The sequence below is a fragment of the Bombus fervidus genome, chromosome 9, assembly GCF_041682495.2.
Source record: "Bombus fervidus isolate BK054 chromosome 9, iyBomFerv1, whole genome shotgun sequence".
NCBI lineage: Eukaryota > Metazoa > Arthropoda > Insecta > Hymenoptera > Apidae > Bombus > Bombus fervidus.
The window spans coordinates 13,982,904-14,002,124 of record NC_091525.1 but is presented as its reverse complement, the minus strand read 5'-3'; the positions used below and the strand labels follow the sequence as shown (position 1 = coordinate 14,002,124).

General features: G+C 40.0%; 2 protein-coding genes across 7 annotated transcripts in view; one reads left to right on the top strand and one right to left on the bottom strand.

The window, feature by feature from the left end:
- Nucleotides 1-6,733, bottom strand: part of Cad89d (cadherin 89D) — a 36,361-nt gene extending 29,628 nt beyond the window's left edge. For 4 of the 5 annotated variants that reach the window (XM_072010063.1, XM_072010066.1, XM_072010067.1 and 1 more), the window contains exons 1-3: nucleotides 6,316-6,733; nucleotides 2,246-2,363; nucleotides 1,952-2,104 (exon numbers count right to left, since the gene is read on the bottom strand). In XM_072010063.1, the coding sequence (XP_071866164.1) occupies nucleotides 1,952-2,054 (103 nt within the window). In that variant the 5' untranslated portion in view covers nucleotides 2,055-2,104; nucleotides 2,246-2,363; nucleotides 6,316-6,733. The remainder of the gene's footprint in view (nucleotides 1-1,951; nucleotides 2,105-2,245; nucleotides 2,364-6,315) is intronic. The other variant, XM_072010064.1, reaches the window with a different exon arrangement.
- The window catches only part of LOC139990662 (aldo-keto reductase 1B-like), a 100,135-nt gene that overhangs the window by 3,300 nt on the left and 77,614 nt on the right, over nucleotides 1-19,221 (top strand). The window lies entirely within an intron of this gene.

The window sequence follows — 19,221 nt, the reverse complement described above, 5'->3', positions numbered from 1 at the left end:
TTGTCGCGTTATTGGGAAAAAGGATTTTTGTCAAAATATTTTTCGTTCCCGCGCTCTTACAAATATCTTGTAAACATCTCTATAAAACCTTGAATTTTTTCCGACACTGTATATATGAGTAGGCATGACCTCAGCACTCGTACGTATGTACGAATACATGAATACGCCGTGAAAATAATTAAAAGCACCGAGGTGAAGAGCATGAACACACGAACACTAAGAAAGTAGGAAACTTTTACTTTTGGAGAGCTGTCAAAGAGATTATTTCTATAGAGCGCAGAAGGGAATAATACGTCAAACAAAAATACGTCTCACCGAACCAAAACTTGAAACAGAATGACATTGAAAAAGACACGTTATTTAAAAAAAATTACAGAGAGAACATATAATAACGTTACAAAACAAAAAAAAAAGTGAAATCCCAGAAAATTAATCTCCAGTGTAATTTACCTAAATAATCGAAACGAATAATTGGAATAGACTGCGAAAAATGGCAACGATATCTGGTAACTAGCTAAATACCCAACGATTCACTTTTCTTCCGTATTTTTCATTTTCGATTCTAAGATCGACTAGGCTATTATGCCAAATCCAACCAAGCACCGATTTAATTAATTCATTTGCACACGACCAAAGCATAGGCGAAGGTTCATTAACGAGCATCAAATTGCAGTTTCAATACGAACGAGACCTCGATCTCACGATCTGAAATGGTAACGATGAGAATCAACGATCCATTTTAGCGAAGAAACAGCGTTTCTCAAAGTGTCGCGGGCGATAGTAGGTCAGGAATAGATTTATCTAGGTGCATTCGCCTTGCACTTTACGCGTGAAAAGAATCATACACCGCACAGAATATTCTTATTATTTTCTCTTTCTCTCTCTCTCTCTCTCTCTCTCTTCCTCCTCGTGTTGTGCGTGAACAAGGAATCGACGTTACGAACAGTTGTTATTTTTCGTTTTCTTTATTGGAGAGCAAGAACGGTTGCCAAGTTACGAAGTGTTCTTTCCGCTGTAATAACTCGGTTAGTTGGAGAGAGTCTCGGATGAATGAAAAGTTGCGATATGTTTGATCAACTCTGCTTCGTTTTGGTTTAAATTTCAGTGCCTCTCGAAGGTCAAGTTCAAAGCGTAAAAAGATTTGGTTGTTTCATATTATTCGTAACTACTTTGCACGATAAAAAGTTCGATACGTTAAAAAGAAACGTGCGATCTTGCTATAAACTTATTCTTCTACTAGCAAACTTTGTATTCAGCTATTTTATAAATCTTCGGATAATTATTTAAACGGTAACGACGCGTTAAATCTTCATTAGTAATAGATATTTATTTAAAAACGAATATTTCTTAAAAGTGCACGATAATTCGATAATATGAAATATCATCGACCGGTTAAATCGTATTAAAGAGCAACGTTGGCGTCCATCGATACTATAATATATTGTAGAAATAATATTACATTCGAGAGAAATAACGGGGTTGTTTGTTATCCGCAGTGACAGAATATTGCGTGATAAAAGCTTGCGCGTAGATTTCTGCAGAAACTTGGTCGTACAGCGTTCAAGAGCACCGATAAAATCCCATCCCCGAGAACTAAATTATATCGATCAGAATGGTGCGGCGAATCTGTTGAATTAAATATCGTGTGCCGAAAACAATATAAAATTTATTTGGCGATTCTACGCTCTCTTATCGTCGCACCGATATTCTCAAGTTTCGGAACGTTTCAAGCACAAATGACTATCGTAATTTTATATCTGGTTTAATAGGATACTTGTGGCTAATTTCGAGAAAGTTCAATTTTGTTAAATATTAATCCATTAAATCTTTTTAGCATTTTGAATTACAATCTTACGCTACTATAATTCTCAACATTGTGGCGTGACACAACATACTGTTTGAGAACCGTCGTTCTAAAACTCACGCAGCCATGAAATATCGTTTAACATACCTGTCGCAAGATCAAGACGGTCGACGACCACCAGGAACGTCGCCAAGGTAAACCAGCGGAGTACCGACGAAATCGAAGGAAGCTTTTCCCCTGATCGCGTCATCTTTGGTCCTCTTCTTCTTCAGCTTGGTCACAGCTTACCCTCGCGCATGTCTGCAAATTATTCACGATGATTCGTCACCTGGCACACACTGTCGAGCTCTGTGACGCTGCATCTTCGCCGATCGCACTAAAGATGCAACGTTCGCTCGATGTACACGATCGCGATGGCTCGCTTGGAAAAGACGGCTGCACCTGAATTATCTTGGCGTCTTTTGTTGCGACCGGGGGAATCGGACGTTCCGTAGAGCAATTAGGCTTGTGATCGCTGGTGGAAGGGAGTATTCTTCGCATTTATAACGAAAGGTGTAGCCTTTTCAACGACGCAGCGAGGAAATAAAGAAAAGAGATTGATCAGTGTCATGGCACTTATCTTTTATATATCGCTTATATATTGCTGTGCATTTTGGGCGGTTATGCGTTGCGAATGACTGCGTTTCGAGTGCTATAGATGTGTGGACGGGGCGAATGTTAGGAATGCGTGAACGGGCCAAGTTTTAGAGACACGTGGCGAGATATCGTTGGATGGACTATACCGGTCAGATAGATAGAAAACGATGTAACCTAGACTAGGAGCGTACCAACGTCGAGAGGGAAGCGACCAGGTTCCCGGTGTTCACCGTACAATTAAGTTCAAGTTAAAGAGAAAGCACCGGCGTAATACATTCGCGCGGTAGGACCGTGTAATTGTTCCCGCGGTGAAATTGTGTAAATTGGACACGGACTACGTTGTGAAACGCACGATGTCGGGGAAAATTCGACGGGACGAGTGAGAATGAAATCGAGAATGATGACAAATTGACGTAATGGGAGGATGACACTGGTGCAAGGTTCGTTTGGATTTCAATCGATTGGGAAGAAGATGCGATCGTTTGGTCGAGGAAGAATTCGAATATCGAAATGTTTCTCCCACGTACCTACGATACATCGTTTCGAGTTACTTGCAAAGTTAAATCATGGTTGAACACAGTTGATCCGAAAAATATTAATTATCGAGCTCGTTCGACAGGTTTCCAGCGATTACTATTCTAGTAAATTGCATTGTATGCAAAGAAGAAAATGCTTCTAGCAACGAACGAATCGGTAAATGATTCAATTGGAACGTTTAAACGCTTAAAAATACAAATTTGAATTTATATATCACAATGTGTTAAATAAATCAGACAGACGCATTTCGACTGGTAAGGTTACAATGACAATGACATAGGAAGAATGTTAAGAAGTCGCCGACAAATTATCACGAATATCTGTGTCGGCGTTTTTGCACGCCACGATTTCACTTTCGACGATGTTAGTGACCGTAACTCGAACAAATTGGCATTACGCGAATCGAGGCTGTCAATCAACTCGACATACTCCGGGGGATCTTAGGATGAATAGAGTAGTTCGCGACGATCGCTACCGCTTTGAAAAAGAAATCTGATTTCTTTTTTCATCGTTGCTTTTATCAGACTGTAATCCGACAGTTCAATTTTACTATTTTACCTCGTGCAAACGGTAGGCTTCTTTTCTTTTGCTAAAATAATTAAGAGAATGATTTATAAAATATTTACATAACAAAATGCGTGCATGTATTGTATGCATATAGAGGGAATTATACCGCTGTCATAATTTCGTGTACGAAGGAAAGAATCTGAAAGTGTATTTCCTACAACGAGTAATCACGATAATTAAACTTGTTACTTTGATATTAGGAAACGCTCTTATAATTATAACGTCTGTCGTTTGTACAAACCAGCAATTTGAGAATCACTAAACGATATGTTACTGTGTACTTAGCTACTTCCTTCCACGATAAAGTAACTAAAATAAAGTTTCTCTCGGATAAATTATTCGTATGAGATCTAAAATCACGTATTACTTAAATAATTATTATATACGTAATGTAATAAACATCTTATTCCCTCCATAACTAAAACAAATCTGTCAAGTTTCACGAGTTTCTCAGATCCCAAACTGATAACTCTACTCTTCGTAAATTTTCAATTTTATCGACTACGTACGTGATTAGAGTAGACTTTTAAAGAAGAAAATAATTTATTTCCATGAGATTATTCGTCGTAAATAAATATCGATTGCAAGTAATTTCTAGTTTTCGAAAGAAAAGGATATTTCTCGCGCCTTTTGCTACGAAAAAGAAAATTGTAGCGTCGCTATATTTTCCTACTTTCCTGACCGACTCGCTAACGGAATCAACATACTACGTCTATGCCGAAGAAAGAAACGGTATACCCATAAACAGCCTGCGTGTTGCCTTACCGATGCACAAACTAACTGCACAGCTATGCAAATGCGTATACACTCACGGATCACGAAGTTCGACCTTGATGAAGCGTAGGTCTGGAAGAACTCGTGGAAGAGCGAAACGCTAAGACAGACGCTGGAAAGGAACGGAAGCACGAGTCGAGAGTTAAACTCGAGAACAAGTGAAACAGTGAACCTACTTTAAAGTAGCAAACGGATGAAAGCTGTATAAATTTCCAGGCGTTCCAAGTGCAAGGACGCGGCGCACCGTTTTCTCGTAGAAGGACGATCCGATTAGAGGGATCGTGGAGGTGGCCGGGCGATCGGATGCACCGTTTTAACCGAATTCTCGGCATTATTACGCCTGCCATCGCTGTTTGTTCCGGATAGAAACGATAAAAGTTTTAACGTGATCCCGGAGACGTTTATCTTGCACCGACCGTTTCCAATGTTTTAAATATACTAAATAATATATATAAATAATTGTACGAGTCGTATTCAGATTCTGTCCTTTTAACGGTTTCTCCGGTAGTGTACAGAGAATTAATTATAACATTTCGTACGAGATCAACAACGATTTAAGAAATTAACGTGTACGTAATTATAATGCTTCGGTTTATCACTGGAAGATCAAAAGCTCTAAATCTTTCTACTTAACGTCGCATGGCTGAAAAATCCTCGTTGATACATAGAAGCAAACTTCCGTCATTCAGACAACAGCCTCGAACTTGGTCGAGCAACGTGCAAATGATCCGTGGTTCCCTGTGACCCGACGCGCCGCAGTAACTCGACGATCCGAAGAAAACCACGGCGCAGACAAAGAAGCGCTTAATAAGAAGCTCGTAAACGGCGTAATGATACTTCCGGTCCGCGTAGCCCACAACCGAGCGGCAAAACTTTCGCTCAATTACGTGTTTCGTGTTGCGCGAGTGAACGGTATCTGTCTTAATGGCGCAAGCACGCACCTTGAGCGTTATCATCCAGAACCGGACCGCGTTCTACTCTGCGATCTTATCGGAAATAAATCGCCTATCGAGGTACGAAGGTATTTAGGTTGGGATGGTGGTCGTTTCGTCTGAAAAATTTATCGATTAGTGATTGAGATTTTGCAACGTGGACCTTTAACCTTTTCAGAGACGTAAATGCATCCATGAGTTCAGGAACATAGATCTATTAAATATATACTGTCGACTACTACGTACTACGTATTTGAAATGCTATAAAAATCGACTTTCATCGCTTCCGTGATCCTATTCGCCCCGCTTATTCTTTAATTCGTTATTCGAATTACATATATTTACGTTAGAGCTGGTACGAGTAAATTCCCGAGCAATTACTCAAATGAAGTTCTCCTCCAATGAATCACTCGAAACTTTTTACTCGCTACGACCGCGTAGAAAATGTATGAAAACAACAGTGGTTTATTTTCCCTGACATCGTTTTCCAATCTGTTTCTATTTATTAAAGCGTAGAAGAATTTATCGAAATTGAACGAAGATCGAGCTCTTTTTCATAGGATTTTAATTTCGAAGAAATACCTTGAGCGAGAAATAACACAATTTTGTTCGACTAATTAGTTTTCACCTGGTAAAAATATAAAAGCAGAAGTTCTGAAACTTCTTCCATTCGATCTTCTACCATCCCGATTCATATTTCCGGAATATTCATATTTGAAAATCTCATACGCAACCTTAAGTCCTGTTGCATTTATAGTTACGAACGCTAGATCGCCTAAGTATGTAATCGCACGATATCGTTTAATCAAACATACCATTACTGGAAGAGACGAAACGATTCTTCGGATACTAAGCGTATCCTGCGTCTTAAACCGAGTAATTCGACCGAAAACTAGCGTTGAAAATTAAAGCTCGTTGAGAATTATGCGAGAAGATCAACCTGATCGTACGAACTGCGTCCACAACCGTTCAACGTGCCATCGAACTTATCACTCGTCGCTCGTATCTTGCTTCAACGATACCCGACACTACCAAACAATCCCATCAGTCGTCTGGTATACCAACCTTCCTTCGACCACGACTGCACTTCCTCTTCCACGATCAAAGTACTCTAAACAAATAACAGAGTTGTCGTAACCGAACAGGGTACGCGAACACAACAGGTGCGAGGACAGCACGAGACACTCGTTACCCGAATGAGCTGTCCGGATGGTGTGGACGAGCTCTAATAAAGAATCGGTACGAATTCGCGACAAATCGTGGTCTCCCTCCTCGACCAGCGATCAGGACAAAACTTTCGCCCAGTTTCGCGTTTCACGTTTCACTGGTGACTGGCATTGGCCGCGGTCGGACGGCGGCCGTGCGTCCACCACTTTCGGTCCACGAGGTTCCCCACGAGTAATACTTTCGACTTTGCCTACGAGTCGGATACGCGCGACTAGTCGGAACGCTCGTGTCCTGTTCGCTCGCGCTACCGACTTCGTCCACGTTGTCCCGGCCAAGGAACGGGCAAGTGGTTCGCGCGCGTACACCGCCGTTCGTATATCCAGCATTTACCCCTCTTTTACGCGCAAACCACGCTCGTCCTTTCGCTTTCAGCGGCCACTGACCATCGCAGCGACCATCGTGCACTAAGCCGACAAGCAAATGCCTCGCCTGTACTCCGTTACTCGTCTTTGATAAGATTGATCCTGGCTCTTGGGTTGAAACGAAACGTGATCGTAAAAATGAGAAATGGTCCAAGTTTTCCAGCGATGGATGAACACAGAGTGACAGAAACGTACTGACAGGCAAAAAGTTTGGAAGTAGAACGAGGATCGAAAGACACTCTATGACAGAGATGAAAACGATAGATATCTTTGGTGCTAAATGATAATTTTATAAACTTGTATAATATATTATTCGTTTATGTTGACTATAGCCAACGCTAGCGTTGAAGGATCGTTTTATAGATACCAACGATAGCCAATTTTGAAAGCAAAATGGTTGAAAGCGATCATCGATATCGATCGCGTATATTATACGTTTTACTAAAATACATTTAACAACAAGTACTCCACTTATTCGTACATTTAGACAAAAGGCGGAAGCCATAACGTACGATAAGACGCAGTTCCTTATTGGTTATCAACTTTCAAGTGAAACTGTAACGTCATTCGACTCCTTTCATTCATCTACGGTTGAAAGGCTTGTTTCAAGAAAGTTTTTGTGTAATAGCGTTCATTGCGTCTAATCGTGATAACGATCACACCGTTCCTCGTAAAACGTTGTTCCTGCATCTCCTTAATATTCAGTTTCTGGAAGTTAAATGCTTAAAACGTTTCAAACTCGTGAAATTTCGTAAAAAATTGCTCGCAATTGCAGAGATCATGCAACAAAAATTATGTTAGTAAACCTCGTGCTTCCTATAAAGGTCGCTTTCCTTTCTATTTGCTATGCCACACACGTTCGTTTCAAGCTTTGCTCTCAGAATTTTCCGTTCTTTACTTTTCTTCGCTGAAAGTAAGTACGTACGTTCGTTTCAATCGAGATTTCTATCGTTGACAATCAAAAATATTCTCTAACTATCGCAAGGACACGCGTGCAGGCTCACAACGATGGAAAATTTCAAGCCGGCGCTGTAATCCTATGCAACGAATAAGATTTCTCAGACTTTCAGGGCCAAGGTTGTTACGGTTGATACTACCCTCGGTTCGCAGCAGATCCTTGTCGAAATCTGTTACGACGTCTCCACGGTATTCCAGCTAACGTTATTAAGACTCGCAGGATGCATCGACGCGCATTGATGCAATTAGGATTCGTGCGGAGTTTGGCTTCTTGATGCAACTACACGCAATACTGACGAAACACCAAAACTCTGAATCGCGTTTCAACGCGTCGATACTTGGCTTGTTCGATTCGATTCGTTTAACATATTGTTAGGATAAAAAGATCTTTTTACACTTTCAATAGCGAATACTTTCTATAGAAAAGATTTCATTGAATTAATCGTAAATACCTTTTTAACGCTGATCGAAATCTTACATCTAATCTTGATCTTTATGTTTTACGGACTTACCACACTTTCGTTCGTCATCGTATGTAGCTCTTTTCAGTTTGTACCACTTTTGGTGAATGTATCCTATTAATACGAACCGCGTGATTACTGTATCGATTTTCGATAAATATAGTTAGGCGAATTGCGTCGATCCGGAAGAATTTGAGACAGAACGATAGTTGGGATTGCGATCTATACATCGGTTGGTCGGTAAGCAAGAACCTTCCAAGGTAATTGGTCAAATTAAGCGAGGAAAAGTGAACGTACCACGAACAGAATCATGCAAATAAGCGGAGAACAGCAAGGCGCGATTGTTTTTGTGGCAAGCAATAAAGCCAAGTTAACAAAGAGAAAATGTGTGTTTCCACAATCGACGTAAAAACAACTTATTGACCGCAACATTGAAGAAAAACAGGTGTTACCCTATCAAATTAGCGTCGAAAGCGCTGATTATCGTTAAGCAATAGCATAAGATCGATTTCTTCGTACCTTTGTTCTCTCAATTTCACGATACTCGGCCGTTTTATGCCGATTTGAGACACCGATGAGCTATTTTTTTAGTTGGAAGATCGAAAGTTTAATCCGATAGTTATATGGTAGTTGCTCTGAAAAATGTGAAAAGACATTGTTTCCTGCGATAATGTAAGAAATAGTATCAAGATAGTATCGTGAAAGATCTTTAACGCATTCCATAAATCCTGCGGCAAATCAAAATTCCAAGTTCATTCATCTTCGTCGCAAAGCAAATACGTGGGAACGATCTCGTATTTAAAATTTATTGTTTTCACGAAGCGCACGCATCTCCTTCGAGCCGACTTCGTTTTGATTTATCCGAGTACACTATGTGCATTTCTCCAGCGTTTCGATTACTTGAAAACATATTTCGAACATTCCTCTTATACGAGAAAGGAAATTTTTCAAACTGTTACTTCTTGAACCACTTCTTCCGAAGATTTAAGAGGTCGAAGTTAAGAGGTTCGTTCCAAAGAAATTAATTAGCGGTATAATTAATCTTCCCGTTAATGATGTCTCTGGTGCTTGAACAAAGATTATTCAGGAAGTTTCTTAAAATATTGGACAATGTGTCATAGTCTGATCGAATAATCGTAATTGAATACGGGTTTCATCGAACTGTCGTGAAATTTATTCATCGGCGGAGCGAGCTTTTCGCGATTGATGCAAAGCGGTTTCATCATTAACATTTACGCGGCATTAGATATTCCGCCTGGAGATAACGAATGATTTATAGCGTCCTCGTTTACTTTTTAATGGTAATTCGTTCTTAACGAATCTTCGAGTGAAAAATTCCTCACAAAATTAATCGTTTTCCGAACAATTTCTCGTACATTAGATATATTAAATAACTGCTATTCTTTTTAACATTTAACAGCGTCTTTAAATTGATAAAACATTATAGTTTTCTATTTTCGAATTTAGGCTTCGTTCGTGCCTCAAGGACTCAAGAAGCTCGCAAAGATTTTAATTAATCGGTGCACGCTGGTCAATAATTCGAGCGAAATCAATTTGGTTCAAGGCTGATCAATGATACTCTTTCTTTGAAGCGTCTTATATTCCGCATGCTTATCAAATATTCCGTCAAATATTCCGAAAGACTGCATGAACGTTATTACGAACGATAAAAGGCCATCACGCGGCGAAGGAATAGCTACGATCGGTGCCATCTTGTCTAAAGACAAACGCGTCTTCCTTTTTATTCAAGACCTCCGTGCAATGAAATCGTAAAGAGAATGGAACCGTAGGGACGTACCGATAAACGAATGTTTTTAACACGACGCATGTCTATCTACGAAAATACGAATATACGAATAATATATTGCAAATGGTAAAAGGACATACGCAGAAAAAAAGGTTCGACGCTGAATAGAAAAGGGAATAGAAAGGAAACAGTTCGAACGAGAATTAAAACACTGGGAAAGAGCGTTAATGGGTTAAACGAATTGTGTGCGTTGGAATTTGTAACATTTGCTTCATTGTTCTACTTAATCACGCAGCTTCGTGTAATTTCTCGCGTAATTGTGACAGGAAGTTTTTATGTAATAAACGTAAGATTTAGTTTCTACGTTTGTTTTTGTTACTATAGAAAGAAAGCGGAATTCTTGAGATTCATTAAGAAATTGTTCTTACGAAATTATTAATGCAAGGATAAACGTTACGAATATTATCTTTCTATTCTTTTCCTTAGACTTTCGTCTTCGATGAAATACATACTAATTTTTTGCAATAAAAATTCCATGTATCGGACCTTGACCACTTTTAATTACGATGCAGAAATTATATAGCAAAAAATGGGCAACCGTCGATTTCATAATCGTAATTAAAGTGTAGCTTCGGCTAAGAAATATAGGGCAGATAGGAGTAAGTCATGGTTGAATAGATCACTATGTAATGTATCGACTACTGCTAACTTGTTTGTACGTACAGTAATTGCATAAATTTGTAGCACGTCGTAGGATTGTTTGAACGATAATTGCTAAAGCACCATATTGAGCAGGATACGTAAATTCCGTGGAATAAATATTTTTACGTGTTTGACAAGTCGCGTGAGAATTTTATTATTACGTTATATCTTTAATGCGGTAAGTTCAAGGAAACGTGTACACGATTACAAAGAACTCGTATCAAGAAAATAAAAGAGACTCCTTATAGAATACAAGTCGAATACATCTATGCAAATATATTTTATATATCGACTGCGGAATGATTTTAATCAATCCCAGGTACCAAACAACGTCGCTCCGGCCACCCAACACAAAGGCACCCTCGCGAAAACCTGTTTCCTCGGCGACGTTCCGCAGCTTGAAGAAAAACAATCGGCGCATCGTATCCCTGGTGGTTCGCCTCCTTCTTCGGCCCGTTTCGAAATGAAAATTTCCATTGTGACCGCATCAGCCGTGTCGCGTTATCAAAGGGGTTGCTCGAGCTGTGTATTCCTCGTCGACGTAGCGCGTGCAGACAGACGCGGTACTCGCGGAGAAATGCACAGGAACTCGTTAAAAGCATCTGTCCTTTCGTGTTTGCCGATTATTACGTGGAAACGTAAAGCGTGAAGTACGACACTGCGACGGTGGAAGGAGGTCAAGAATCTTTTACATCCTCGTTACGGTTCCTCGCGTCCGTGTTTCGGCTTTCAATATTAGATTTCCCTGCCGACGACGACCACGGCTCGACACACCTGCCACGCTGGACGTTGAGGAACGAGTCGATAAAGGAAACTAAAATCCACGCCTCGAATCGAAACAAAACACGTTAATTTAAAAGAAAAGTACCGACCCTGAGCAGAAAGTTTGGCGAAAATGTAACGTTTTAAACCCACCTAAGTACATAAACCACTTTATTACGAGAGTTTTAATTCCTTCCTCTAGGAAGCTGTCAAAGTGGCGTAATCGCGTGCACTTACAACTTGCTATCCTTCCGCTTGATTTCGATCAAGCTACGTGTGTAAACGATAACGATTCTTCGAATTGCAACAAAAGACACGGACGATGAAAACAATAGCGCGTTCATATCTATAGTCAACGACCATCAAAGGTGGTAATTACTTTTACCCAAGCTCACCCTGCCGGAATAACTTGCCGTTTTGCGGTCACTTTTTCCGGCCCATTAAATTCTCCGTGCGTCCTCTACGAGATGAGCATACATTTTGCACTCGGCCACTATTTTGCATTCGATACGCGCGAACCGTGTTTACTCTCACGATCAAGAGATCCTTTTCGATTTTGATCGAGCATGGAAATCGTTACTATTCACGTGGACGTTCCTTCCGACGGAATTACAAAGGAAAATTATTCCATTAAGTCTTATAAGCGTCACGAAATGAAATCTTGAGCCTTCTGCACATGACTCTTGTCATTTGGCCTCGAATTTGTACTTGTACCGTTCTATGTTGAACGGGAGATGTCTTTGTGAATATGTCGGCGAATTTATTCGAGAAACGGAAGGTACAGGACACGAGATCGATGGCACGGTATCAACTAGATCGCTGAATAAAAAGGGAAAAGCCAAAGAATAAACATCGATTTCGATACACTTTCCATGGAATCTTCGCTACGGGAATACTTATGAACCACTTTTTCCTTCGCTGTTTCTCTTTCTTAGTTTTTCATGCTGTTTTATGTACGTAAGACACGCGCTTCGTGTGTTCCAATGCAACGACCGACATTTTCATCGTTGAAAGTTGTTCGGTTTCATATACATATGTACATAAATGAAACATGTTTGGTTTCTTTCTTCTTTCTCGTACGATAGTGAGAGTTTGAGATTGATTTGCAAAATAGCGTCTGCTCAGGAATTTTCCTTACTGGCGAACTTCGTTTCTCTATTTAATGAGAAAAACATCTCCGAAAGTGTCATCGTATCGAACAATGTTCTTCCTCGGAGAATATGTTCGAAGAATCACAACCGTCGGTGAATATCCTCAAAGAGTCAGCATCCTCAAAGAATTGCTATTCTCAAAGAATATCCATAGAATATGCCCGAAGAGCCGTCCCTAAAGAATTACCATCCCCGAAGAATCACCATCCCTCGCATTCTACAGTCCAGGTTCGCACACTCGTACGAGCATCGAGTATCACAAATAACCAGCAGATGAATTTTTGCGTTTCTAGTCTATTGTATCGAAGACACGGACCGCGAAGCTTTAATGTTAATAATAGACTCTAACGGTACATCGGTATAGAAAACCGTACGGTCGTCCGTGTTGCACTCGCCTCAGCTAACCGATAAATCGCTTCAGATTGCGAAGAAGCGCGTAATAACATCGGTTACAGCGAAACTTCCGCCCCGTGTCGCGTGCGCGTTCTGTAACTTTCGTTCTCGCGCGCGCCAGCGTGTGCAGTCGAGAATTATCGCTTATTAAGGTCGACGCGGATTGCGTTAATCGCGAGCTACGCGCTACGAACGCCGGGGAAATATCGCCCTAGCGATGTTTCGTTCGCGGAAAAATCCACCTGAAAAATAAACCACGGTCCTTCTTCATACGATTTGTATTTCTTCGTAAGATTTGATAAATCTTGCTGCTCCGCGTACGATATAATATAGATATACACGTATAGAATATAAATCCAAATTAAACAACTTAATCTGTCTTAAGTTATTCTGATAATCTGAGATCAACTAATCGAAGATTAACCTGACAAACTAGATTTATAGCTATGTCTAACGATTATCATCGCGCGTTATTTATAAGTTTGAAAAATAGAGAGAATTGTAGTTATCCGAGGAGAAGATAAATACTCTGATTAAATACAAAGTTTAATTTCTAAATTAAAGAATTAAAAGTCAATCTAAATGGTATTCATCGAGGACAAAAGTCCAAAAAATTGGAGAGTATTCCGTTTTATGAGAGAAAGAAGCGCGCTAAGTGTGTACATCGAATCGCTTTTCGGATGATAAGCGTTGGAAACCGGCCGTGTTCGAGTGGAAAAGTGAAAAACCTGCTGGAATTAGCGGTCGGTCGCTCTCTTCGTAGATTCCGATAGATTTTAAAGTGCATGAAGCGTCGCATCGCCAGGGAAAAAGCAGATGGCCGACTTCACCGGATACGCAGACCGCTCACGACCTCCGCTAAATCGCCGCTGAGGAAAGTGCTTTGCCCTCTGGTTTCTTTCGCGTTTCCGCGGGCTTCCGTCCTGCATAGCAACTAGAGAGACGTCGCTTGACACAGAATACAGCGAATGCAATGTACAGTTTCAAATTCGAAGAAACGAAAGTGCAGGAAGAGGCCTTCGACTTTAAAGCGATAAAAGAAGCAAAGTTTATGGACTGGCAAAGAATGTTTATAAATTATTCGTCGACGTTGGAAACTCGGATAAGTAGATAATAGAATAATAAATAAATATATGATACAATGGATACCATTGCGAAACGCTATATCGAATAATATCGGTAAAATCTACTTGTATATTTCCAATGACGAAACAATTAGAAAAAGCATGATTTCAAATCGATTTATTTCTTCGAACAGTTCCATCTCCTTGACCTATGAACGAACAGTCCCTCGGCTAGGCTCGTAGGTAGAAAGAGCCTTTTCCTTGATCGTGCCTCTCCGTTGTCGTCTCCTTACACTTTAATCCGGCATTATCCAAGATTCATCTCGGTTTACCCCCTCGAAAACGGAACTAAAGCGGCGACTCTTGGTAATTACGAATTTACTTTTCTCCTTTACGTCCGCTGTTTCTTACTTTCCGAGCAGCATGGCCGCGTCTAAGTGGACATTACACGTATTATAACGGCGTCCAACACGGAACGAGTGTAGGAACTTTGTATTGTGCAAGCTGAAGCCTCGTCGAGCTGGAAATCGCAAAGAAGGGCAAGGTCGACACGCGAAAGAGCATCGTGCATCGACGACATGTTCGTTGTTGGACGATCGAACCACGGATAATTCGGAAGACGATGGGCTGAAAAATTAACCTTGCCCCGTGAAATTGAACAACTTTTGTCGCTTTCCGTGGATTTACGCACGGTCGAAGCGATGCAATTGTAACGTATCTTATGCTCGCACAGTTACGAATCGCTGTTAATTTATAATTAAGATCGCTTTGAAAAGTACGCTTTCGTCTAAATCACGGTGCACTCTTTCCATCGAATAAATTAAAGTTTCACACGCAAAGTCTCTAAATCAATCGGAATATTCTTCGATGTGAATTTACGAGCTAGAAAACGAAAATCAACCAATCGACGCAACCGTCGAGCAATTACTCGTTGTTGAACGTCGCCTGGTTGGCATCCGTCCCTGTCGCAAACCTGTCTACACCACTCACCGTCCAAGTAATAAATCGTACGGTGCTCGTGCTCGCGTTTGTATCACGTTCATATTCGTCCAATAAAGAAGAATATTCGTCTGGAAAACACCGTGAAGCGGATATCGAACCTTCTCGGGATCTAGCAGTCGATGATCGTTCGAGCGTTGCGCAAACGTAGCACGGTCGAGCGACGATCGTCCAGCAGATCATCGCTCCGGTAATCATTGTTTTGTCAGCCGTAGCAGGACGTCGCGTCGCGTCTCGTGCCGTACCTGGTAAAACGAATCTGGCGATCGTATTCGTAAATCGAACATTCGATTCAGATACCTCGAAAAATACATTTATTCCGAAATAACGCGTATCTGTGGATTATTTGTGAAAAAACGTTAAGACTCGTAGTAATTTCTGAGATTCTAGGGAATGAATATCGAAAGCATCGAAATAGTTAGACAAATTAACTGTTAACTTCGTCAAAAGACGATAGTATTATTTTCGGTCGTTAATTTGTCGTTAATTTACGTAGTTTAGTAATACCACTGTACCAGAAATTGATCAAAAAGCATCTGGACATTTAATAATTAATGTAAGTCATTAAATATTTCGCAAGAAATAGAACACATAATTATCTTCTTCGGCAGAAAAAACATAAGAAATTTCTTAAATTCCATGCCACGATTAAAGTCCATCGAGTTTTCTTCGTACCTAGCACAATCGACTAACATACCGAACGCATCAACCCCTTCTCAAATAAAAACCAATAACTACATAACAGTAACCAATCCACTGACCATAAAATCTCCAACTTACACACGATTATCTTCCACCGTGCTACATATTAACCGTCTTACTCATAACCAAGTTCTTGCTCAAACTCATAAAAGAACACGGCAATCTGGTAATTTTCCGAAACGATTTATGGTCCGCCTTATAGACACCTTCCTTGCAACATTTCAATGGCCAACGTTTAAACGGAAACTCTGCGATCGATTCGATCGCTTATCGTGTTTTCTCAGCCTTCTCGTCGTGGTCTCGTTGTTCTCGATGTAACAGAATCGATCGAGCCGCCGAGAAATCGTATCAATCCATTCGTCGGGGATCACCGAATTTCGTAATTTTACATGATCGTTATTAGTTTCATAATTTCGCTGACACGATCGTTTAATCGTCGTTGATAGACGCAGTTTCGCGGAATATTAGAGAAAGTTGCTTCGATCGGCCAGCCTAAAGTTTATAAATCGCGTTGACTATATCCGTCTCACCGCCATAAAATCAACCGTATCGATCAACGTTTATGGGCTTTATGGTGTACGATCAGAGCGTCGATCTATGACAGAGGAGGATCGTCGACCGAGAAATCTTCGAATATTCGAGGTTTGACCGAATGACACGGAATCGTATCAATGTTGCCGGGAATGGTCAAGAGAATTCAAAGTAAGTAGGTCCTGGGATCTGTTCGTTCATGAAAACTGTTCCCCTTTTCTTTCTACGGAGTTTTATTGCATGAAATACTCGCAAATATGGCTACAATGTCGGAATGCTCGCTATTGAAATCTGCTCCTAGGGACGTAAAAACGAAATTATTGTGATACGAATGCACGACAACTGTTTTCCGCTGTAGTAGAAGGTATGACATGGTCGAAGAAAGATCGTACACGGTTGAAACAGAGTCTTTCGATCTAAAATTGATCGTAACAAATTTAATAAAAATAAATATAATTGTACATTTATAAGAATAAATGTTGTTAAATATACATACTGAATTAATAAGTTATATTTAAATCTTTTTTTCTTCTTTCAACTATACAAAATTCTCACGATAAAAAATAAAAGAAGCGAGAAAATTGTTGATCGATATTAATTTGAAATTCGTAACTAGAAGAGAAAAATTCATGTTTTTTAATGCGGTAAGATATACCGTTAACGCAATAATAAAAATATTTTACGCTTAATGTCGCGCCATTATCAAAAGAAACACGATAGATACGAGTGCCTCAAGTTCTATAAAATTGAAGGACTCGAAGCACAAGTGGGTCAAGTCCAAAATTTAATGCCGGCAAACGACATACTCCGTCAGGAATTAAGACCATAGACAACATTATGCGCAAGGTGATTTCTGAAAGTGTGTCACACCCTAAATTAATTCGTTTTAAATATCAACGTATTCCCTCGTGTTCTCATCCCCCACTTGTTGAAACTTTTTATCCTGAAAATGACGTTTATTACGTTTCTTACAAATACTACTAACGTATAGTAATATTTTAGAATATAATTATACAGCGTACGATCTTGGAAGAAGATTTTATAGAAATTGAAGTTTATCAAAAAAAATCTTTCTTCGATCGTTGAATGATCTTACACATGTACATGTATACGCTAACTTGGAAATAGAAAAAAGAAATTTTAGAAATATGAAACGATTAATATTTTACCATATTTTTCAAGCTTTCTGCAGACTGATGCATCGATCGTAATATACTTTAAAACGTAATTAATAGCACGTTGGATGAAAAAGTCTCGTTAGTTCATCTTGCTTCGAATCTTTAATTTCCAGTTTATAAACCCGAACAGGTATTATAAACTACGTTTTTCTATCGCGATAAAACGGACGAATCTCGATTACTGGTCTAAAAAAATGTTCGCACGAATATATCTCGAGCAGTTTTATTCAACGATTTTTACTACGCTACAAACGTGCAACGCTCCTTTGGTATTCAGGATATGATCCATACGAGCCAAACGAAACGTTCTGGCAAAAGTTCCAAACTGTTTCGCGTTTCCGTTCCGCGGGTCAAGCGCCAAACGAAGAGAGAGTTTTTTCACTTATCCGTTGTTCAACTTGAGAGTCGCTAATTATGAGTAGCATCCATTGTTTTATCGTACTTGGCGCGCGTACATTGCTATTTGTATTTTTGATTATTACTATTATTTTTTATTGTACTATTTATTCCAAAGTCCGCTATAGTAAGTTTCCCCATTTACATGTAATTTACATGAAACCATGTTCCCGCGTAACATGGTTTCACGCTGTCGCGACATTAAACAGGAATCGAGCTACAAACGTAACGCGTTATGCGATGGTTACCAGTACGCTAACACCATTCGTTTAACCGCCACCAGTCTCAGATCCCATGGCTGAAAAAATACAACGCTCACACGTGGCCTTTCGCGAGGAATGCGTCTGCTAAAGCGGTTCTTAACGCACCGCAGAACTGGTTACGCGTTGCAATTAATTCTCAGGCTAGTTCCGCCGGTTATTCGAGCGTTGCTCGACTCCGGAACGGCCATAAAATTGTTAAGAAATTCGACAATGCGTTTAATCGGAACAACGAAACACCTGTCGAATATTAAAAATGATATACCTTCTTTAATCTCGGTTTAAATTTATATCTTTGAAAATACTAACGACCAAGTCGTTAGACACATTTATTCGTCCGAAGGATATGAAACTTCTAAAAACTTCCGCTGCGAGTTAAGTGTAGAATATCGAGGATCAACTGCGCGTGATAAACACCAGAGTCCTTATTCCACCGTGACTTCATATTCCACTGTACGCGCCTAATCCAACTGTGAATTTATATTCTACCGTTAGGCTTTGCCGATATTCTTTTACAAACAATCTATACGATATTTTGCAAGCATTTTCCTGTTAATACATTCATCCATGTACGCAACAACGCACGTGTTTCGATAAACAAGGTATTTTGATGATCTTTCAATTGCATAACGAACTTCTATCTACACATAGCTGTAGATTTCATTTTTTTTTTTTTTTTTATTTACTAACCTGGCTGTCAGAGACGGCCAATACAATGATAGCGAATGTAACCGAACCGAAGCAAAGTGGAGGTGGAGACGAAAGCAGCAAGTCGCTGTGAGCGATTGTTCACGGCCGATGGTACTTTTTCACGAATGATTCGCTGTGTTTTCCCTTTACGTAACGATACCTTGCAATCGAGTACAAAATTACGTAATTTTCGATGCTCGCAGCAGATTTTGCGAGAAACGGGAGTCTGAAATCAGGAGAACAGGAGACCGTTTCATGTGTGACAGCATGATTAATGAGGAACTGCTCCTATCGTAAATGTAAATGACACTTGTGACTGATCGTGGGATGTTCGCACGACTCGAACGTTAGGGACTTTTGCTTTTGACGTCTTGTACATTCGACGGAGT